Genomic DNA, 16,019 nt, shown 5'->3' on the forward strand with positions numbered 1-16,019 from the left:
ATGCACCAAAGATTTCCACATATGCTGCTGGATTGGTGTCAGCACTATTGCTGACAGTGCATGCCCCCAGGAAACCACAGACAGACACCACCACCTACTCTGATTGCTGCTATGGAAATTGTTATGGCTAAAGGGCAATAAATTTTTTTCTGCATTATGACACAAAGTACAGCGTGACATTCTTTCCCCCAAAATAAGAGAGCCAAGAAGTAAACGCTGCCAGACTTGTGCAGGCTTAGTGAAGGAGGGCTGACATGCATTGTCCCACCACTAACATCTCCCCATTCCCAGGGACGTGGAAGTACGAAGACCTGCTTCTCCCATTATCACCCAAAGCCACCAAGAGTCGGTCAAGCTTGAAGCATCCATCCCTATCCTCAGTGCAAACCCCCATGTCAGAGCAGGTCACTCCCATCCCAGGCTTTTGTGGGTTGGGACAACATAAAAACAAGTAACACAAGTAGGGCTTCGCCTCCAGAGTAGGTAATTTTATCACAGTTCAGTCTCTTAAATAGCACTTCTAACACCAGGTGTTGAAGGGATTGGTGGAGGAGGTGTGGAAGACAGTGGGTAACACAACATGAGCATGAGACACATCAACGGAGCTGAACCTGCTCCAACTCATTTCCTGAGCACAACCACGCTTCCTTCCTTCCTCCCTCCGCCTCCTTCGCTGTCTGCCATTTAAACCAATTGCTGTCATTTTTTTTATTTAGGTCTTTCATTCTCACACCCTTGATCTTTGCTTCATCTTCCACTTCTTATTTTGGCATTTGAAATGTGTCCTTTTATGTCAGAAGAGGAAAGTCCCCAATCCAGATGTGTTGGGTGAAAACATGGCTGGAAAATGAAACTTTCAGAAGAACTATTACATATATAATCAAATTTAAAGGTCACTTCTGAAAGGCTCTGTAGAAAGTGCTACACACTCTGCAGCTCACAGAGCTCTCCTGATTGATCAGACTAATAGCAAAGGCTGAACTGGCTCCACCAGGATTTGAGAGTCATCCTTTGACCCCTAAGCCATCCTCACTTTTCTCACTCACGGGACCTGGCAAGATCTAAATTCTTAACTCACAGGATTAGTTTCCAGCTTATTCAGTGCTCTTTCCAAACCCAAAGGCAACAAGATGAATAGGCATATAAACTTGGATTGTTTAACCTACATATTCCAGACATTAAATCTGTGGACGCTGTTTATATGATCCTAATGACTTTCACATAGGTTGTTAAAGCCAGATTCATTAGCTTAGGTTACAATGACCTATACAACATGCTTAAAACTCATTTATCCTATTAAAGAGATTTAAAACTTGCCTCCTTTCATGAGATGTCAGTGATTTTTGATTAATGACTTGGTCGTGCTTTACAATTACCTCTCTTACCATGGTAAAAGCCCACTCTCTCAAAGTTGCCACAATGCCTCTGTAATTGAACAGCAACAGCTGTAATCTTCAGCCTGGGTGATGAAGGCACTCGCTATTGAAACACTGCCTATGATGGCCTCTACATCCCTGGGAGCACTACATGACCCAACAATTTTCAGCTGGAACGATCACACCTCAGGCATCTCAGGATCCAACGTTCTGGGTGTTTCCTGGCAGCAGCAATACTTTCCAATCAAGTATTTTAACACTTTGAAGAAATTAAACAAAACCAAACCAAACAAAACCCTCCTGTAAATTTCCCTGCAAGGCCCAAGCTCTTTTGTTTGAATGCTTTCCTTTCAAGCCTGCATGAATTTTATTTCAAAGGCAGTTTCTTTAAGTGTTCCTAGAAATATGATGGCTCCATGATGCACAATACACTTATGTGTTGTATCGTTTTGGGAAGCCAGCTTACTTCCAAAACACAGCCATAAAAAGGCTAAACCAGGCCATTTTTTGTCCCAGAAAGGATCCCAAAATCAGTCTTTTAGGAAAAATGACCAAACTCACGTATTTGTCCCAACCATGCTGTAACTACGATTGGCACACAGATGAGTGACTATTTGTTCTTCCCTTCTCTGTTTTTAGCCTGTAATAATGAAAAACGAACTTATAAATTACTGTTTATATGTGATGCTGTATTGATGGCTTTGGCTTGAACAATAAAGTTGTGCACAAACATTACTAAGTCAGACACCATAAGAAAGCCTGCTGCAGGAGAGTCTGCTCAGCCTCTTGTAGGGCTTGAAAGCAGTTTTAGGATTAATCCCTGTCCCAACATGACTCTCTGTTAGTGACTCAGAACTACTCAGTCTCCTACACTACCAGTTTTATCCAAGACAAAATTCACTATCAATTTAGGTAGATTATAAACTCCAAGCAAACTTTATTCTAACCAGAACTGTTTAGCTGTGAACCAACTAGAAATGCAAAATCTATGCAAAATCATTTGGTACTTTAACAACCTTATAAAACACAAATTCGGGTACTAGTTGGGAGTTACAATTACTACACAAGCAATGCCAACTCAATGGATCCCAAGACTCTAGAATAATGATTCAAAATGTGCATCTTCCCACTCAGACTCTCAAGTGTACTCAGAAGATACAATCACTTACCAATAACGTGTCTCAATCGTCAAGGAAACTTTCTTAGATGACATTACAGTCTAAGGAAGAGAATCCTCAACTGCAGACCTGCTGCTCCAAGGAAAACCAACTCAATGCAGCTGTGGTCATTTATGCTAATGGTCTAGAAACTTCTCTCAACCAAGGCATTTCAATGGTCAGGGGCCCTGTCTGTCAGCCAAGGGGTGTGTACATGACCACAGTGGTCTATTGGTCTAGAAGTTTCCGGTGCTTTTGGGGTGGGAGGTAAGCGCATCAGCCATGATGGTTCTTTGGAGGTGGCCACCAAAACCATCACCTCTGGTCAGCCCATGATAAAACCACAGAAGCACCTGATATTTTACCTCCTTTCCTGGGCTTGCAATGCTAGAAACATGCATTAGATAGGGTTGTCATCAGGGGCCCCTGTAGAGACGGCAAAAGGATCCAAACCAAAAAGTTATAAAGCCAAATTACTTTTTTAATGCACATTTTGTCTCATCAAAGCTACGTATGCTAAAATCAATTGTTCACATGAAGAACAGATGTCAGCCAAAGTAACAACCACAGGGTAAGGAAGTGGGAGCCCCAGGACACCAGCCACAGATTTGCTTGGTAAAAAACATTTGACAGCATTTACTCCTTTGTCACAACCTACATTCCAGAGAAATATTGGATCAGAGGGCTGTGCATCAAATCTACTCTTTAATCATGATTTCTGCAGCATCTGACCCCTTTTAAACCCTACATTTGTGTGGTTTTAATATATACACTCCTAATGACTGTGAGGCATTAAGTGACATTTAGGGATGTTATTTATTAGCCCATTTTTAGTGTTACAGCCAATTTCTTCAATTTGTCAGATACTCTTCCACATGCCATATGTTTTTTGTTAGAAAACTCGTCTTCATAAATAGGCCCAAATCACAGTGGTTAGTTTGGGTTTGTTTGTTTGTTTGTTTTTTTAATATATCTGTTTCCACTGCTAGAACTAAACATCCTCTCTTCCTACACCTGAAATTGCTTTGTGTACATCAGCCTTTTTAGTCAGCAAAGGAGAAATAACAGCCAGACACTGGTCCTTGAAAGCATTGGCTGGCATCAGCTTTAACATCAGCATGGGTGTGTTTGGCCACAAACACCCACAATTTATTCCACATTTCTCCCACCCTCACAGTTGGGATTATTTGCAATGCAAGTCATCAGAGAAAGAAATTTACCTCTAATACAATATCCCATTAAATGGCACATAATTCTGTAATGTGTTACAACAGAATTATCTTTAAAGCACAAAGATAGATCCCTGTAGAAAGAAAACAATAACAATTTTTAATGCCGCAATTACTTGAGACTTGCTAAAACATCTTTGTAGTTAGACAAAGACATGTAAAATGGATATTTAGAACATAAATTTCCTGGGAAATAAAAGTAAAATAAAATAAAATGAAATCAAGTCTTCCATGTAGATCCCTATTTTAATACGTCTGCAATGTGAGAGATAATACTCCTATTACAAAAGAGAAAGGGAGGGAAAAAAAGTTATATTTTATAGCCAAATAACATAGCAGCAATTAAAGATTGTTATGAAGATTGCTACACAAAACAGCTGTCTACTAAGAAGAATTTTGGTTGCATAATGCACCTAAAGGCAACATTCCAGGCCACCTAAGTTACACCTAAATTAGGTGTAAAGTGAAAAACAATCACCTCTGCCCAAGATGGAGAGGCAGATAGGCTGGCTGGCAGTAAATTCTCTCACCCTGAATGTAGCCAAAATTCAGAGGTTGCTGCCCAGCACAGACCCAGCTCTGCAACTCATGGCACCCACCTTTCCTTTTGGTTCAGCAGCCATTTTTGAGCTGTTTGGGATCATGTCCTTCCCAAAACAAGGTACCCACTGCCATCTTATCCCCTTTCCCCAGAGAAGGTCCCCATCATCTTCCCCTTGTGCTCTCCTGCTGTGGGACTCAGGACAGCATAGGAAGGGAAGGGCTGTAGCACCAATCCCCAAAAGCACAAAGGGCCAAATCAGACAGAAAGAGTCACAACTCCGTTTCTAAATAATATTTTTTATTATGCACTTTTGCTGACATATAAATTTGGGAAGTAACTAAAGGAGAAAGGTTGAAACAGAAAGAGGCACAGATTTTCCCCAAGTTAAAAACATTTTTTTGGTCACACCTTCTCAAAGTAAAACAAAAGTCTGTAACAGTGGGACTGATGTAAATGCACAGGAAGATGAGCCTCAGTAGGAAAAGCAGTAATAATTACAGGACAGGAGAATTTCCACATTGGGGCACAAATTAAAATCATGGATCAAACCTGCTGAGCATCCTCTGTGCATTTACAGGAGTGTTGTGTTGATGTAAAAGATGCGGGAGGACGTGGAAAAAATACTACAGATGTAAATTAAATTGTGATTTTGTTCAGCTGATTGCAAAAGTACATCAAATGAGTAGGATTATGACAGAATACTAGAATTTGTTCAGAAATAACTGGGGAAAAAAAGTACATCTACATTTAAAGCCCAGAATATAATGACTTCCAGTTTTCTATCACATGAAAAGTAATGCATCTTCACAAAGCAAGGCACAGGACAGATGGACAAACCAGGGAACACAGGGGATGAGGATTGCTTTCAAAATATCCCAGCCTTTCAAAGCCCAATGATGTGATAGGCAATGGAAAAATGGAAAAGCGGTAGGAAAATACAGGCGGGCTGCCCAACCTCTTGGTGTGGTTGAGGGTTCCATGGTATAGGGCAGAGGGACAAGCAGCAGCAGGGAGGGCACCTGATGCTCCTAGAATGGATTCAGGAAAGCAGAGCAGCCAAAAATCTATCAGAAGATAGACACTGGACTCCAGTAGAGCCAACTTGAAGACTGACTGGTCTTAGAAGAGAGAGCACAAACTCTCCCAAAGCAGAGGGAGAGACAGGAAGGTGTCAGGAGAAACAGGCAAAAATTGTGCACGCTTCATAAATCAAGCAGAGTAAGGAATTGTACAACAAGCAGAAGTGAGATCAGAATTTATTAATGATTAAAGAAGCACAAGCATACAGGCAATGTACAAAATGACCAAGGCGCTGATATCAAATTAGCAGCTGATATGCTTATGACTACTTTTTATAATACTGTAGGAAGGAGATTGTTTGCTTCTTTATGAATGTCTTGATCTTTGTTCATTTGTTCCCCCCAATTAATTTATGTTGCTTAGTGTAGCGAAAAGGACACATTATAAACACGACAACTATATTCACAAAACTTGGGGAAAAAAGGTCAATCGTTTCTCAGGTCCAACAGCAACAGAAACAAAGTAAATCCATATTGGGCTGAAACTGTTGTGAGAAGGATTTGGATTAGAAATTTTTAAAACTTCAAGTGATAGGAATACATGCAGCTACTTGTAATGCTTAAGAAGGTTGTGGATGCTCAAGCATTTTTTTGCTCTGTCTTAAAAAAAACCAAATAGGTTAGACATCTCTCTGCATGCTGGTGGTGCTTTTCAAAGCAGACATGAACTATATAACCTCATGAGATACTTTACACAGAAGGCAGAATACAGAGACATCAGGAAAACACTGAAATTCCTCCAAAAAAGCCCCATCTGGGTATAGCTTTCTGTTTATCCACCACTTTTCCTGAACATTACTCTTAACACAAAGATCTACCTCTGTCTGCAAGGCAGTGTAAATGCAATTTAACAAAGACAGTACAATATATAGCAATGCCTTAAAACAGAGGTCTTTCCCCAGTTACCTCATCAAGTAAGACAAACACCGGTGGACACTTTAGAAATGCTTGCGCTCAGCTTCCCACGTTCTCAGTGCCTTCGGGACAGACTCAGTACTCGGCATCCTGCTACTGAAAAAGTCATAGAACCAGAGGGGAAAGTAGCAGAAGATGCAGAGGAATATATAAGCCCCTCTACCCGGGGTGTACAAGCCGTGTGGTCTCCTGGCCAGCAAGGCGTGCAGGATGGCGCTCAGCACGGGGGAGAGGTCAGTGTTGCAGTGCGGGACCAGCTGCGGGAGGTAGCTCTTCAGCCCCAGGAGATAGTCCTCACCATAGTCTTGCCTTGTGTCTGCTGGGAGATTCTCCAGCAGCTCCTTTTCTTGCTTATCCCACAGTTCGGAGGTACCCAGTATACCTGCAGTAGCAACATCACAGGATAGCAAGTGGTATTGGGATGAATTAAAAACAACAAAAACAAACAATCTATAATTAACAGTCAATGAGTTGTTCACCACCACCCCCAAGTCACAGTTGCTCTGAACTGGGTCAGTGAAGAACAGACCAAACAGCAGGTGAGCTGCAAGGGCTTTTATCTGGCAGAGAAGGGAAAGCATGAAACACGGGTTACATGAAGAGCATGGGGGTTATACACCACTTGGTTACCAGCTCTACCTAAAAAGCTCTCACAGCCACATCATCTTTCCCTCCCCGCTCCTTGCCATTCCACCCTTATTCATTTTGTGGGTGTCTCTAATCAGTTCTTATCAAGAGATGTGAATGACTGAGGGGAGACAGACAAACCAAGATGAGCAGGATTCAGTTGGGTTGGCCAAGTGCTAAGCTCCTCTTTCACAAGTGACACTGGTATTACAATAACTAGTTTCACAGAGGACAAGGCTCATATTAGGCCAGATTTTTTTTTTCTTTTTAGAAAAACAAAAAAACCTGAACAAAAGAACCACAACACAAAGCATACCAACCACACCACTATTTTTTCCCGCATCTGCATTACGTAAGAATGAAAGCAATGGCTTTTCCAATGCATTTATTGCCTAACTATCATGAATTAAGCACTGCAAATAAAGATAAAACTTCAGATATTTATTTAAATCTCAGATATTGGGCCTTGTTTTGATGCATGAAGCTTTCATCCAGAAGTCTGACCACAGCTAAGTGAAGCCCTGAAGGTCAAGCCTGGGGCAGGTACTACTGACCACATGGGCGCTGTCAGAGCCCAGTGTCCCCCACGGACCCTCCCCAGGTGGGGAGGCATTCAGGGGAGCAGGATTTTATTAAAAAGACCATTTTGCTTTTCATCAGCATAAAAATTGTCTCCATAAAGTCACCAGGACTTGCAGAACAGGCACATCAGAGGGAAGGAGTGGAGAGGAAAGCCCAGAACACAGAGCAATATCAACAGCAAAGTAAATGGGATTACAGGTATTGCTGCAAATACTTTAGCACAAGACTGAGCAGCTCAATAAGAGAGCTCTGATATTGAGAAAGGCAGGACTGACAGCGAGTCCTGAAGCTCTCATACAGGACAAGCAACCCACAACACTCAAACTAACCACAGGAATTTTTTTGTTGTTAACTTCAACAAAGCTGGAGCAAAGGGAAAGCACCAATTGCCTGGATCTTAATTTCCATAACAGAGATGAAAAAATGGGAAAAAAATAAGTCTGACTGCTGAGAAACACTCAGGGTTCAGTTTGAGGATGCTGGACTACAGGGACGAGGCAGAAAGAACTACCTGTAATGTCAAATACCAACCTGTTCGGAAGCCTGATGGATGAATTGCAGCAACTTTAACTCCCCATTTGGAAAGCTCTTGCCTCATTACCCCAGAAAACATGGACAGAGCTGCTTTTGACGCACCGTACGCAGCATACTTTGGTAGTGGAATGCCTCCTGCAGGAGTAATATAAACATGATAAAGCTTGACGGTCGCTCTTTCCAGCCTTTATTTTCGTGATTTAGAAGGAAGATTATAGTACAACCAAAATTATGCAGCTCTCACTGAGGTTAAAGACAGGTCAGCGAGGGAATAATTTCTTTCTGGAGGTTAAAAAAGTGTGAAAGTTTTAAATTAGAAGTTGCTTATAGCAGTTATGCTCAGTAACATCTGAAAAGACACCTGGTATGGCAGAAAAAATAAACTGTATTGCATGTAAGGGTAAAAACTGTTGAAAATTATGACTTGGTTTCAGAAACACAGATAATGTTTTAGTTCATATAAGCAGTGAAGCAATAGTTTAAAGCCGTTGTTCTTGTTGTTACTGTAACACAAATTTCAAGCTTCTGCTATAAGCCACAGTTAAAACAGGGTATATGCTCTCAATTCTAGCTTTATAAAGCCAACTTATCTTCCAGTTCTTGCCAGCTAGTCTCAGAAAGACTAGAGGCAACAGTGCAGGAGGGGGGGAACCTCTGTGGACAAAGCAAAGCTGGAATTGTGTCCCCAGGGTGACAGGATTCCCTGAGACCCATCATTTAAGCAGATCCCCTGGCTATAGTTAAATCCCATCTTCTCCAGCCCCAGCAGTGTTTGTTCAGATGGAAAAGACAGAATAAAGACAGTATTTTAGGTGAATTTAAAATAAATCCATACATTAATGAAATTAAAACTTCCAGAAAAAGAAGAAATTTCTTCCAAATATGGAGACTTCCTCTGTTCTATAAACTGGCAGACTGTCACTGCTTCAGCTTTAGAAACATCCTAGGATGATTTGAGCCTCTCCCCTTTCTGTCCAGCCCTCCAGTTCTGTCACAAGGTCGGCATTATCACCACACAGAGAATGTCATTTAGGGTCGTCACAGCCACCATGGGCTGTTGGCACAGTGGGAGGGGGGACAGAGTGGGAAACCCTTCTCCTTGGGGCACCTCGGTCCTCCTCCTGCCTGCACGGGCAGCTGGGCACATCATCTGGTACAGCCTCAGTTTCAGACATTATGCATTTATCTCACTGTATTTGAATCTTTCAAAAGAAAATACCTCGACAGAGGGGAGTTTTCAGGTAAGCCACTGGTGCCGTTTATTGGGTTTTGTACTGCAACAACCAAGGTATCACAGGAGTGTCATACACAGTCATTCCTTTGAAGAAACCAGGCCAATTATATGTTAATTATTCTTCTGTATGCATCTATTAAAGTTTGAGTTTCAATTGGTTTGAGCCAATTGAATCACATACTTTTTCCCTCTGAGGTCAGGCTAACCTCGTGCCCAGCTAAATCAGCTCTACGGACCAGAATAGACCCAGCACAATGAGACCTTGCTAACTTTTCTGCTAATGTTTGACCAAAGGACCCTCAGACCCTGCGTTAAAAGGAAGCTATTTACCCAAAGCAGCCCATGTGCAGGAACATCTGTGCAAGCAGCTATAGTTTAAGCAGGGTCATTATCGACTCCTGTAAGGGCAGATTACTGAGCACAGGGAAGCTCTCCATTTATCCCTGTGAGGCAGCCTGGGGATTCATGCCAAGAATTAAGACTTTTGCCTCAAAACACCAAAAGTGCAAGTTTCACCTGGATGCTCAGAGAAAACAGAGGTTTGTCCTCTGTCCCTGTGCTTGCAAGGGCTGGTGGGCAGAGCAGCACCAGAAAAGTCCACCTGATAATTCAGTCCCAATTTCTTTAAGTGTCAGCAACAAACCACAAACACAGGTGTGCAGACACAAAAAATACTGGGGATTATAAAAAGACAACAGAAGAGGACAGCATCAGAGCTAGGCTATGATGTCCTTGACGTCAGCCATGAACACAAGGTAACACCTTCACAAGACACCCCAAAAATACAGCAGGATTCAGATAGACAACAACTGCAAGGGTCCAAGCAAACAGAGTGAAGGAAAATCGGGGAAGCAGACAACACGGTAAATCCTTAAGAGGTCTTAAACCAAAATACTTTCCAGCATCATGACATCCTGCTTTTAGCAGGTCTCATTTTCAAAGGAACATTCTTGCTCCTCAGCTGCTAGCTACCAGATACTGTATTACTTCAGTTCTTACATCTTAGTATCTCAGCTGTCCTCCTAGAATAGAAGATCATGTTATAAAAGCACATTATATATATAGTAACCACAGGATCCAATTTATGGGACAAAACTGACGTTAATAACTTCTAAAAAATATTTTATTCATGAAAATAATACCACTTTGCTAATAAATTAGGATCAAGTATTTTTAAGAAAATATCCAAAATATTTTAAAATAAGTATAAACACGCACTTCTTAGGTCCCAGGTTATTAGCAGACCATAATCTCGCAATGTGCACTCTGGAAAGAGCTGTAGGATACAGCAAAAATAAAACTGGCTTCTGCTCTTGAAGAATTAAACACTTCACTTCAGCAGGTGTTTTCTCATTGTGCTTTCTCACTCTAACTGTAGTACTTGAGCCCTATAAGGCTGGGAGGTGGAATAACTAACTTCTATAACAAACTATTAAAAATGGCAAATTTCATTAAGTTTCCTGAAAGATATTTATGCTCTGATTTTAACTCAAAGTATTAAAAATAAATACGTTGAAAGTTTAGGTGTAATCAGCCGAGATGGAGTAGAGCCTGTCTCTGCAAGAGGCAGACAGCTTTGGGGCATCTCTACAGTGTGGTTCAATGACACACCAACTGAGGTGTCCACAGACTTATGGTGGAACGTGCTATAGAAACATATGTTATTTACCACCTGTCTTTCTAGAAGCTCACAAAGCTATCACTCATAGCATCTACAACACGAGAGCTGAATTTTACTGTATTTTATATAACAGCATATTTTAGACATATTAAACTCTTTTTTAAGGGCTATTTTATGGAACTAGTCTCTCCAAAGAAAAACCTGCACTTATAGATATAGATGTATTGAGAGGCAAGACTGACTGACATCTCCCTCAGCATTTTTGCCAAGGAAGTTGGTTGCTTTTCCTGTTTCACCAGAAGTTTGTTTGGTGATTTAGTTCAGCTCACCTGCCATGCTGCATATGTTAACCAGCCTCCCCTGGGATTTCCGAAGTAATGGTAAGAAGGTCTTGGACACCTCCACAGCCCCGAAGAAGTTCACCTCCATGCACTGCCTGTACATGCTCATGGGCAGCAGCTCACCATCGGCCGGCAAACCCAGGACCCCCGCATTGTTCACCACTCCCCAGAGTCCTGGAAAGAGGAGAAAGAACAAGGCTGCCACACAGCAGGGAAACAATTCCATAAAGATTAAACTGGTGAGCTGGATGGTGCCTTCAGACCAATGCAGAGATTAGCTGCAGCTCTTATGAGGACAGGCTGAGTTGGGGTGTTCAGCCTGGAGAAGAGAAGGCTCTGAGGAGACCTTATTCCGGCCTTTCCATGCTTAAAAGGGGCCAATAAGAAAGATGGCGAGACTTTTCAGCAGGGCCTGTTGTGATAGGAAAAGGGGTGATGGTTTTAAACTAAAGGAGGGAGATTCAGAGGCTGGACATGAGGGAAAAATTTTATAATGAAGGTGGTGAAACACTGTCCCAGGTTGCCCAGAGAGGTGGTGGATGCCCCATTCCTGGAGACATCCCAGGCCAGGCTGGACGGGGCTCTGAGAAACCTGAGCTGGTAAAGATGTCCCTGCTTATTACAGGCAGTTGGACTAGATGAGCTTTGAAGGTCACTTCCAACCCAAACCATTCTGTGATTCTACAGATACATGGTACCAATTCCATGAACACTCATCACCATTTCTCATGTGTCCCAGAAAGCAGAAGTCATCAATGTAAACACCCTGGTTGCACACTGACTGTGGCATGGAGGTGACCTACACACTTAAGTCATGATGCAGCCAACAGTTAAGAGATTCACCTTATAACAGGAGTACTAGTGTATCCTCTTACAAAGGAAAAAAGCTGTACCTGTATTTTGCACCTTCTCTGAGACTTTTAGATAGGCTTCCTTGACTTGGGTGGCATTGGTTATGTCCAGTTGCAGGAGAGAGAGTCTCCGAGAACAGGTTCGTCGCAGTTCCTCAGCTCCAGGTCCATCCTTATTCAAAACTCCAGCAAACACAACAAAACCTAAGTTATCCAGGTATTTAGCCAGTGCATGTCCAAACCCAGTGTCACTTCCTGAAAGCATCAAAAAGAAACTTGAAAAGTGGGTCTGTTCTAAACCATCATTTAAAAAAAAAAAAAAAAAGCAAGCACACATGGAAATATATACAAATGTAACCAAAAAGAATAAAGTCACTGAAGTATATATTAGAGTAGGAAGAAAGGTTCAGATCTGCCCTGCTTAATCCTTTTAAAAAAAAGTGTTTGTGCATTTTTGAAGTCTGCAGCTTGCTGAAGATGCACCACAGCATCACATAGATCACATTTAAAATTCTCACAGCCCTGACCCGAAAGAGAACAACAAATCTGAGCTACTGGAATTCCCTGAAGAAACATGAAGAGGTCTGCAAATATCCCAAAGATTTGACACATTTCTGGGTTTGGGGGTGATGCATCTTTCTTTCACTTTTAGTGAAAAACCCTATTTCTTGATCAAATCCTTCCCCGCCAAGTACATGGCCACAGAGCTGCATATTACTTAAGTTTTACAACGCAGCTTTTAGCTTGGGAAGGGGCAGAGCACTCAACAACTAGGGATGAGTGTAGTAACCCGAGATGCAAATAAAAAAATGGTGTTTGTCTGTTCCTGCTGCTGGGTTTGTCCCCAGTTTTTTTCCTCCCTCTCTTGCTTCTATGTCAAAGATGACAATTTGTGAATGATTAGAAGATTTATTATGAGAAAGGTGGTCACTACTGACTGTAGCTTCTGAGAATTTATCATCAACTCACACTGAGCATCAGAAATGCCAAGTCACACATCAAGAATGAAAAGACTAAGTTAAGTGGAGAAATTCATCCCACTGCACACAGAATAATCAGGGCAAGAATTCTACAATTTCTCCTACTTCAGATCTTCATGGTAATTTAATTTTTAGGTAATCTGGCTATTGGGTCTACCGAACTATAAATGTTCACACATCCAGGAGCTTGTTTAAGAACACTGAAGCACTCAATCCCAGCAAGAGGATCAATAGAAATGTTTCACCAACACCTTCAAGACTGCCCAGAGTTATTCACGTGAAAAAGCATTTTGACAGCTGGGCACAGTTTTCCCTTATTGTGGTATTCCGACAAACTGCCAGCTTAAATAAATAACACACAATAGCAGTTGTACAAGGGACACTGAAAGAGGATCAGAACAATATCTGACAAAAGCCAGGGAAAGAAGCACAGAGATGATTCCATCCTCTGGCCAAACCAGCCACCTCATGAGTGATGCATGGCAGATGCACAGCAGCATTCCTGAACCCTGCAGGGCTGAAAGTGGGGGGGAGGAGAAAATAAATCACAGTTTCCTATTAAGTGCCTGCCTCAGGTCTTGTGTAAATTGAAGAAAATGACACCAAGTTTGATTTATAGGCACCTTGCACCCGCACACAGGCACACATCCTAAGGTAAAGGGAGGAATACTACAGTCAGCGCAATTTCACCAAGAAACGTATTGAGTAAAACTTTCAGTTGATGAAAGGTTTGATTGATTGCTTGCATATCAGTCTGGATTCAAGTAAAGACCAAGAAGAGCCTCTGCAGACATGTCACCTGTCAGAGGCATCCAGACTTGCATTTCTTCAGGACAGTTGCAGCCTGGGTACAAAGAAAGCCCATTCACTTGCTGGAATATACCCAAATGCTCTTCACTCCCCTATATTGCTCTAATTCAAATTCTCTAGAGCAGGTAAGAGCTGCTTCTTTCCTGAAGAACTGCAGTATAACAAATTAAGAACATGCCCAAGCACAAGCACAACCCCAGCATTTGCAGGGCTAGAAAAGGGGTGCTGGCTGTTCCCCCCAAATACCCATCTTCATCTGCTACATCTGCAGGAGAAACCCAGCTAGCAGAGAAACCGCAAGGGGAGAACTTGCTGTTCTTCTCCTCTTTTAACTTTTGTATTTAATCCCTATGAATGCTTGCTAGGCAAACCTAAATTATTTCCAGGTGTCCCTATAAAATGAAATTAAATTCTGCAAGAAATAGCTATATAAACCAAAGCAACTTAATTCAGCTTTCCAGAGGGGAAACCTAGGAAATAAAACAAAAAAGAGCAAGTTAACAGTGCAAGAAGTTGGCAGGCACTTCAGTTTAAAGGTTTGATTAACACAAGTAAACAACATTCAAAGTTTTAGAAGAAACAAGAGAAAAGCCATAAAACTACAAAAATGCAATCCCTGCAAACTAAAAGTGGGGTCTGAGTAGATCGGAGTGTTAATAGAGAGTGAAATCATTAGTTCTGAACTTCCACTGCTAGTGAAGGAAATTACTCCCGAATTATGTCATACATCATTTCAAAGAGATGGCACCAAACCAGTGTCTTAAAACCTATGTATGATATACGTAACGTGCACTGTGTAAACGCACACACCAAAAGATAACTGTACATCTGTAATCAGTGCAATAAATTCACGTAAACAAAAGTAATGTATGAACGTAGTGTTCTAAGGGCTTCCAGGAATTAACATCTCGCCTAAAAAATTAGACCACCTTAAGTATTCTTATGCTTTTTGCAGCAGTTAATTTCACAAGTATGTCTAAAAAGCTACTTGTAAAGATTAAATGAGACACTAAAAGATAACAGCATCTATTAAGATGGTTCTCTACTTAATTTCAGAACACTTATTTACCTGGAATAAACATCTCCAGCAAAGCAAATAAAATGAAAAAGAAAAAAAGAAACCTTACAAGCATGCATTTTGCATATAGCTAACCCAAAGTTTTCCAGCCTTCTTATGAGGAAACAAACAAACAAAAAAAGCAGGTTTTGCTTCCTGGAGCCCACGTGCAGCAGCTTACCTGTGATGAGCACAGCTTTGTCACCCACAGGCAGCATCGTCCTGGCACCCAGGTACACAGCGGAGATGATGCTCATGGCACAAAGCACCCCCAGGCCCCCGGCAGCGCCCAGCGTGGCCGCGCACAGCAGCGCCAGTGCCATGGGCAGGAGGCTCCAGACCAGCACGTTCCTTTTCTCCATCGGGCTCCTCTTGGCCACAAAGAGCATGGTCACCCCAAAAAGAGCGGTGACACCCACATACAGCCATCCCAGTGGGCTGCTGGCAAGAGCATCCATCAGCAACAGTGAGGAGCAAGAACACCCCACCAGCAGCTGGGTAAATGCAGGTGTTGCTAAAGGCAGCACATGTTATATAGGAGCAGGGGGTGGGGCAGGGAAAGGGGATTCTGTTTAAAGCTTTGACATAATCTCACTTCCCCTTGGCATCAGCAAGAAGCAGAAGCTTTCCTTTTTTTTTTTTAACCTTTTATTCCTTCTGCCTGACAGCTCCACCTTCTGAACAATATGCTGGCTGGATAATGATTGACAGCACTAGGAATGGACATGATGCAGCAAGTACTGCCTTTGGGGAAAAAATAACTGCTATGCTTTGTATGTTTAAAGTATGTTTTTCCTAGATAGGGGAAAAAAAACCAAAAAAACAAAACAGTTTCCTTTATGGGAATTTGTTGCAATTTCCTGCCTAAAAACTTAACGTGTAGTTTCAGTGGAACTGATTTTTGATGGGCAGTGACAAAAGTGAGTTGGGATAGGGTTATTTACTCTCTATAGTGTAAAATGTGTGGTTAGCATTGGGCTTTATCACATGTAGGTCACCCTCTTCTTTCAACAAAAAGCTCCAAATGACCTTCCCCACCTTAGTGCACACCTTTGGCTATTTACCTACTCCACATCTAGTGA

At 41.9% G+C, this 16,019-nt stretch overlaps 1 protein-coding gene across 1 annotated transcript; it reads right to left on the bottom strand.

Annotated features, from left to right (window-relative positions):
- Positions 1–6,323: 6,323 nt before the first annotated feature.
- Positions 6,324–15,443, bottom strand: HSD17B2 (hydroxysteroid 17-beta dehydrogenase 2; the record flags this gene model as incomplete). Its single annotated transcript, XM_080352004.1, has 5 exons — positions 15,119–15,443; positions 12,133–12,345; positions 11,228–11,413; positions 8,041–8,178; positions 6,324–6,682 (listed from the first exon to the last, which is right to left on the bottom strand). Exons 1-5 carry the CDS (start codon positions 15,393–15,395, stop codon positions 6,324–6,326), a joined length of 1,173 nt encoding a protein of 390 aa, XP_080208130.1. The 5' UTR covers positions 15,396–15,443.
- Between the last annotated feature and the right edge of the window lie 576 nt (positions 15,444–16,019).

This window comes from Nesoenas mayeri, assembly GCF_963082525.1.
Source record: "Nesoenas mayeri genome assembly, chromosome: 12".
In the NCBI taxonomy this organism is placed as follows: Eukaryota; Metazoa; Chordata; class Aves; order Columbiformes; family Columbidae; genus Nesoenas; species Nesoenas mayeri.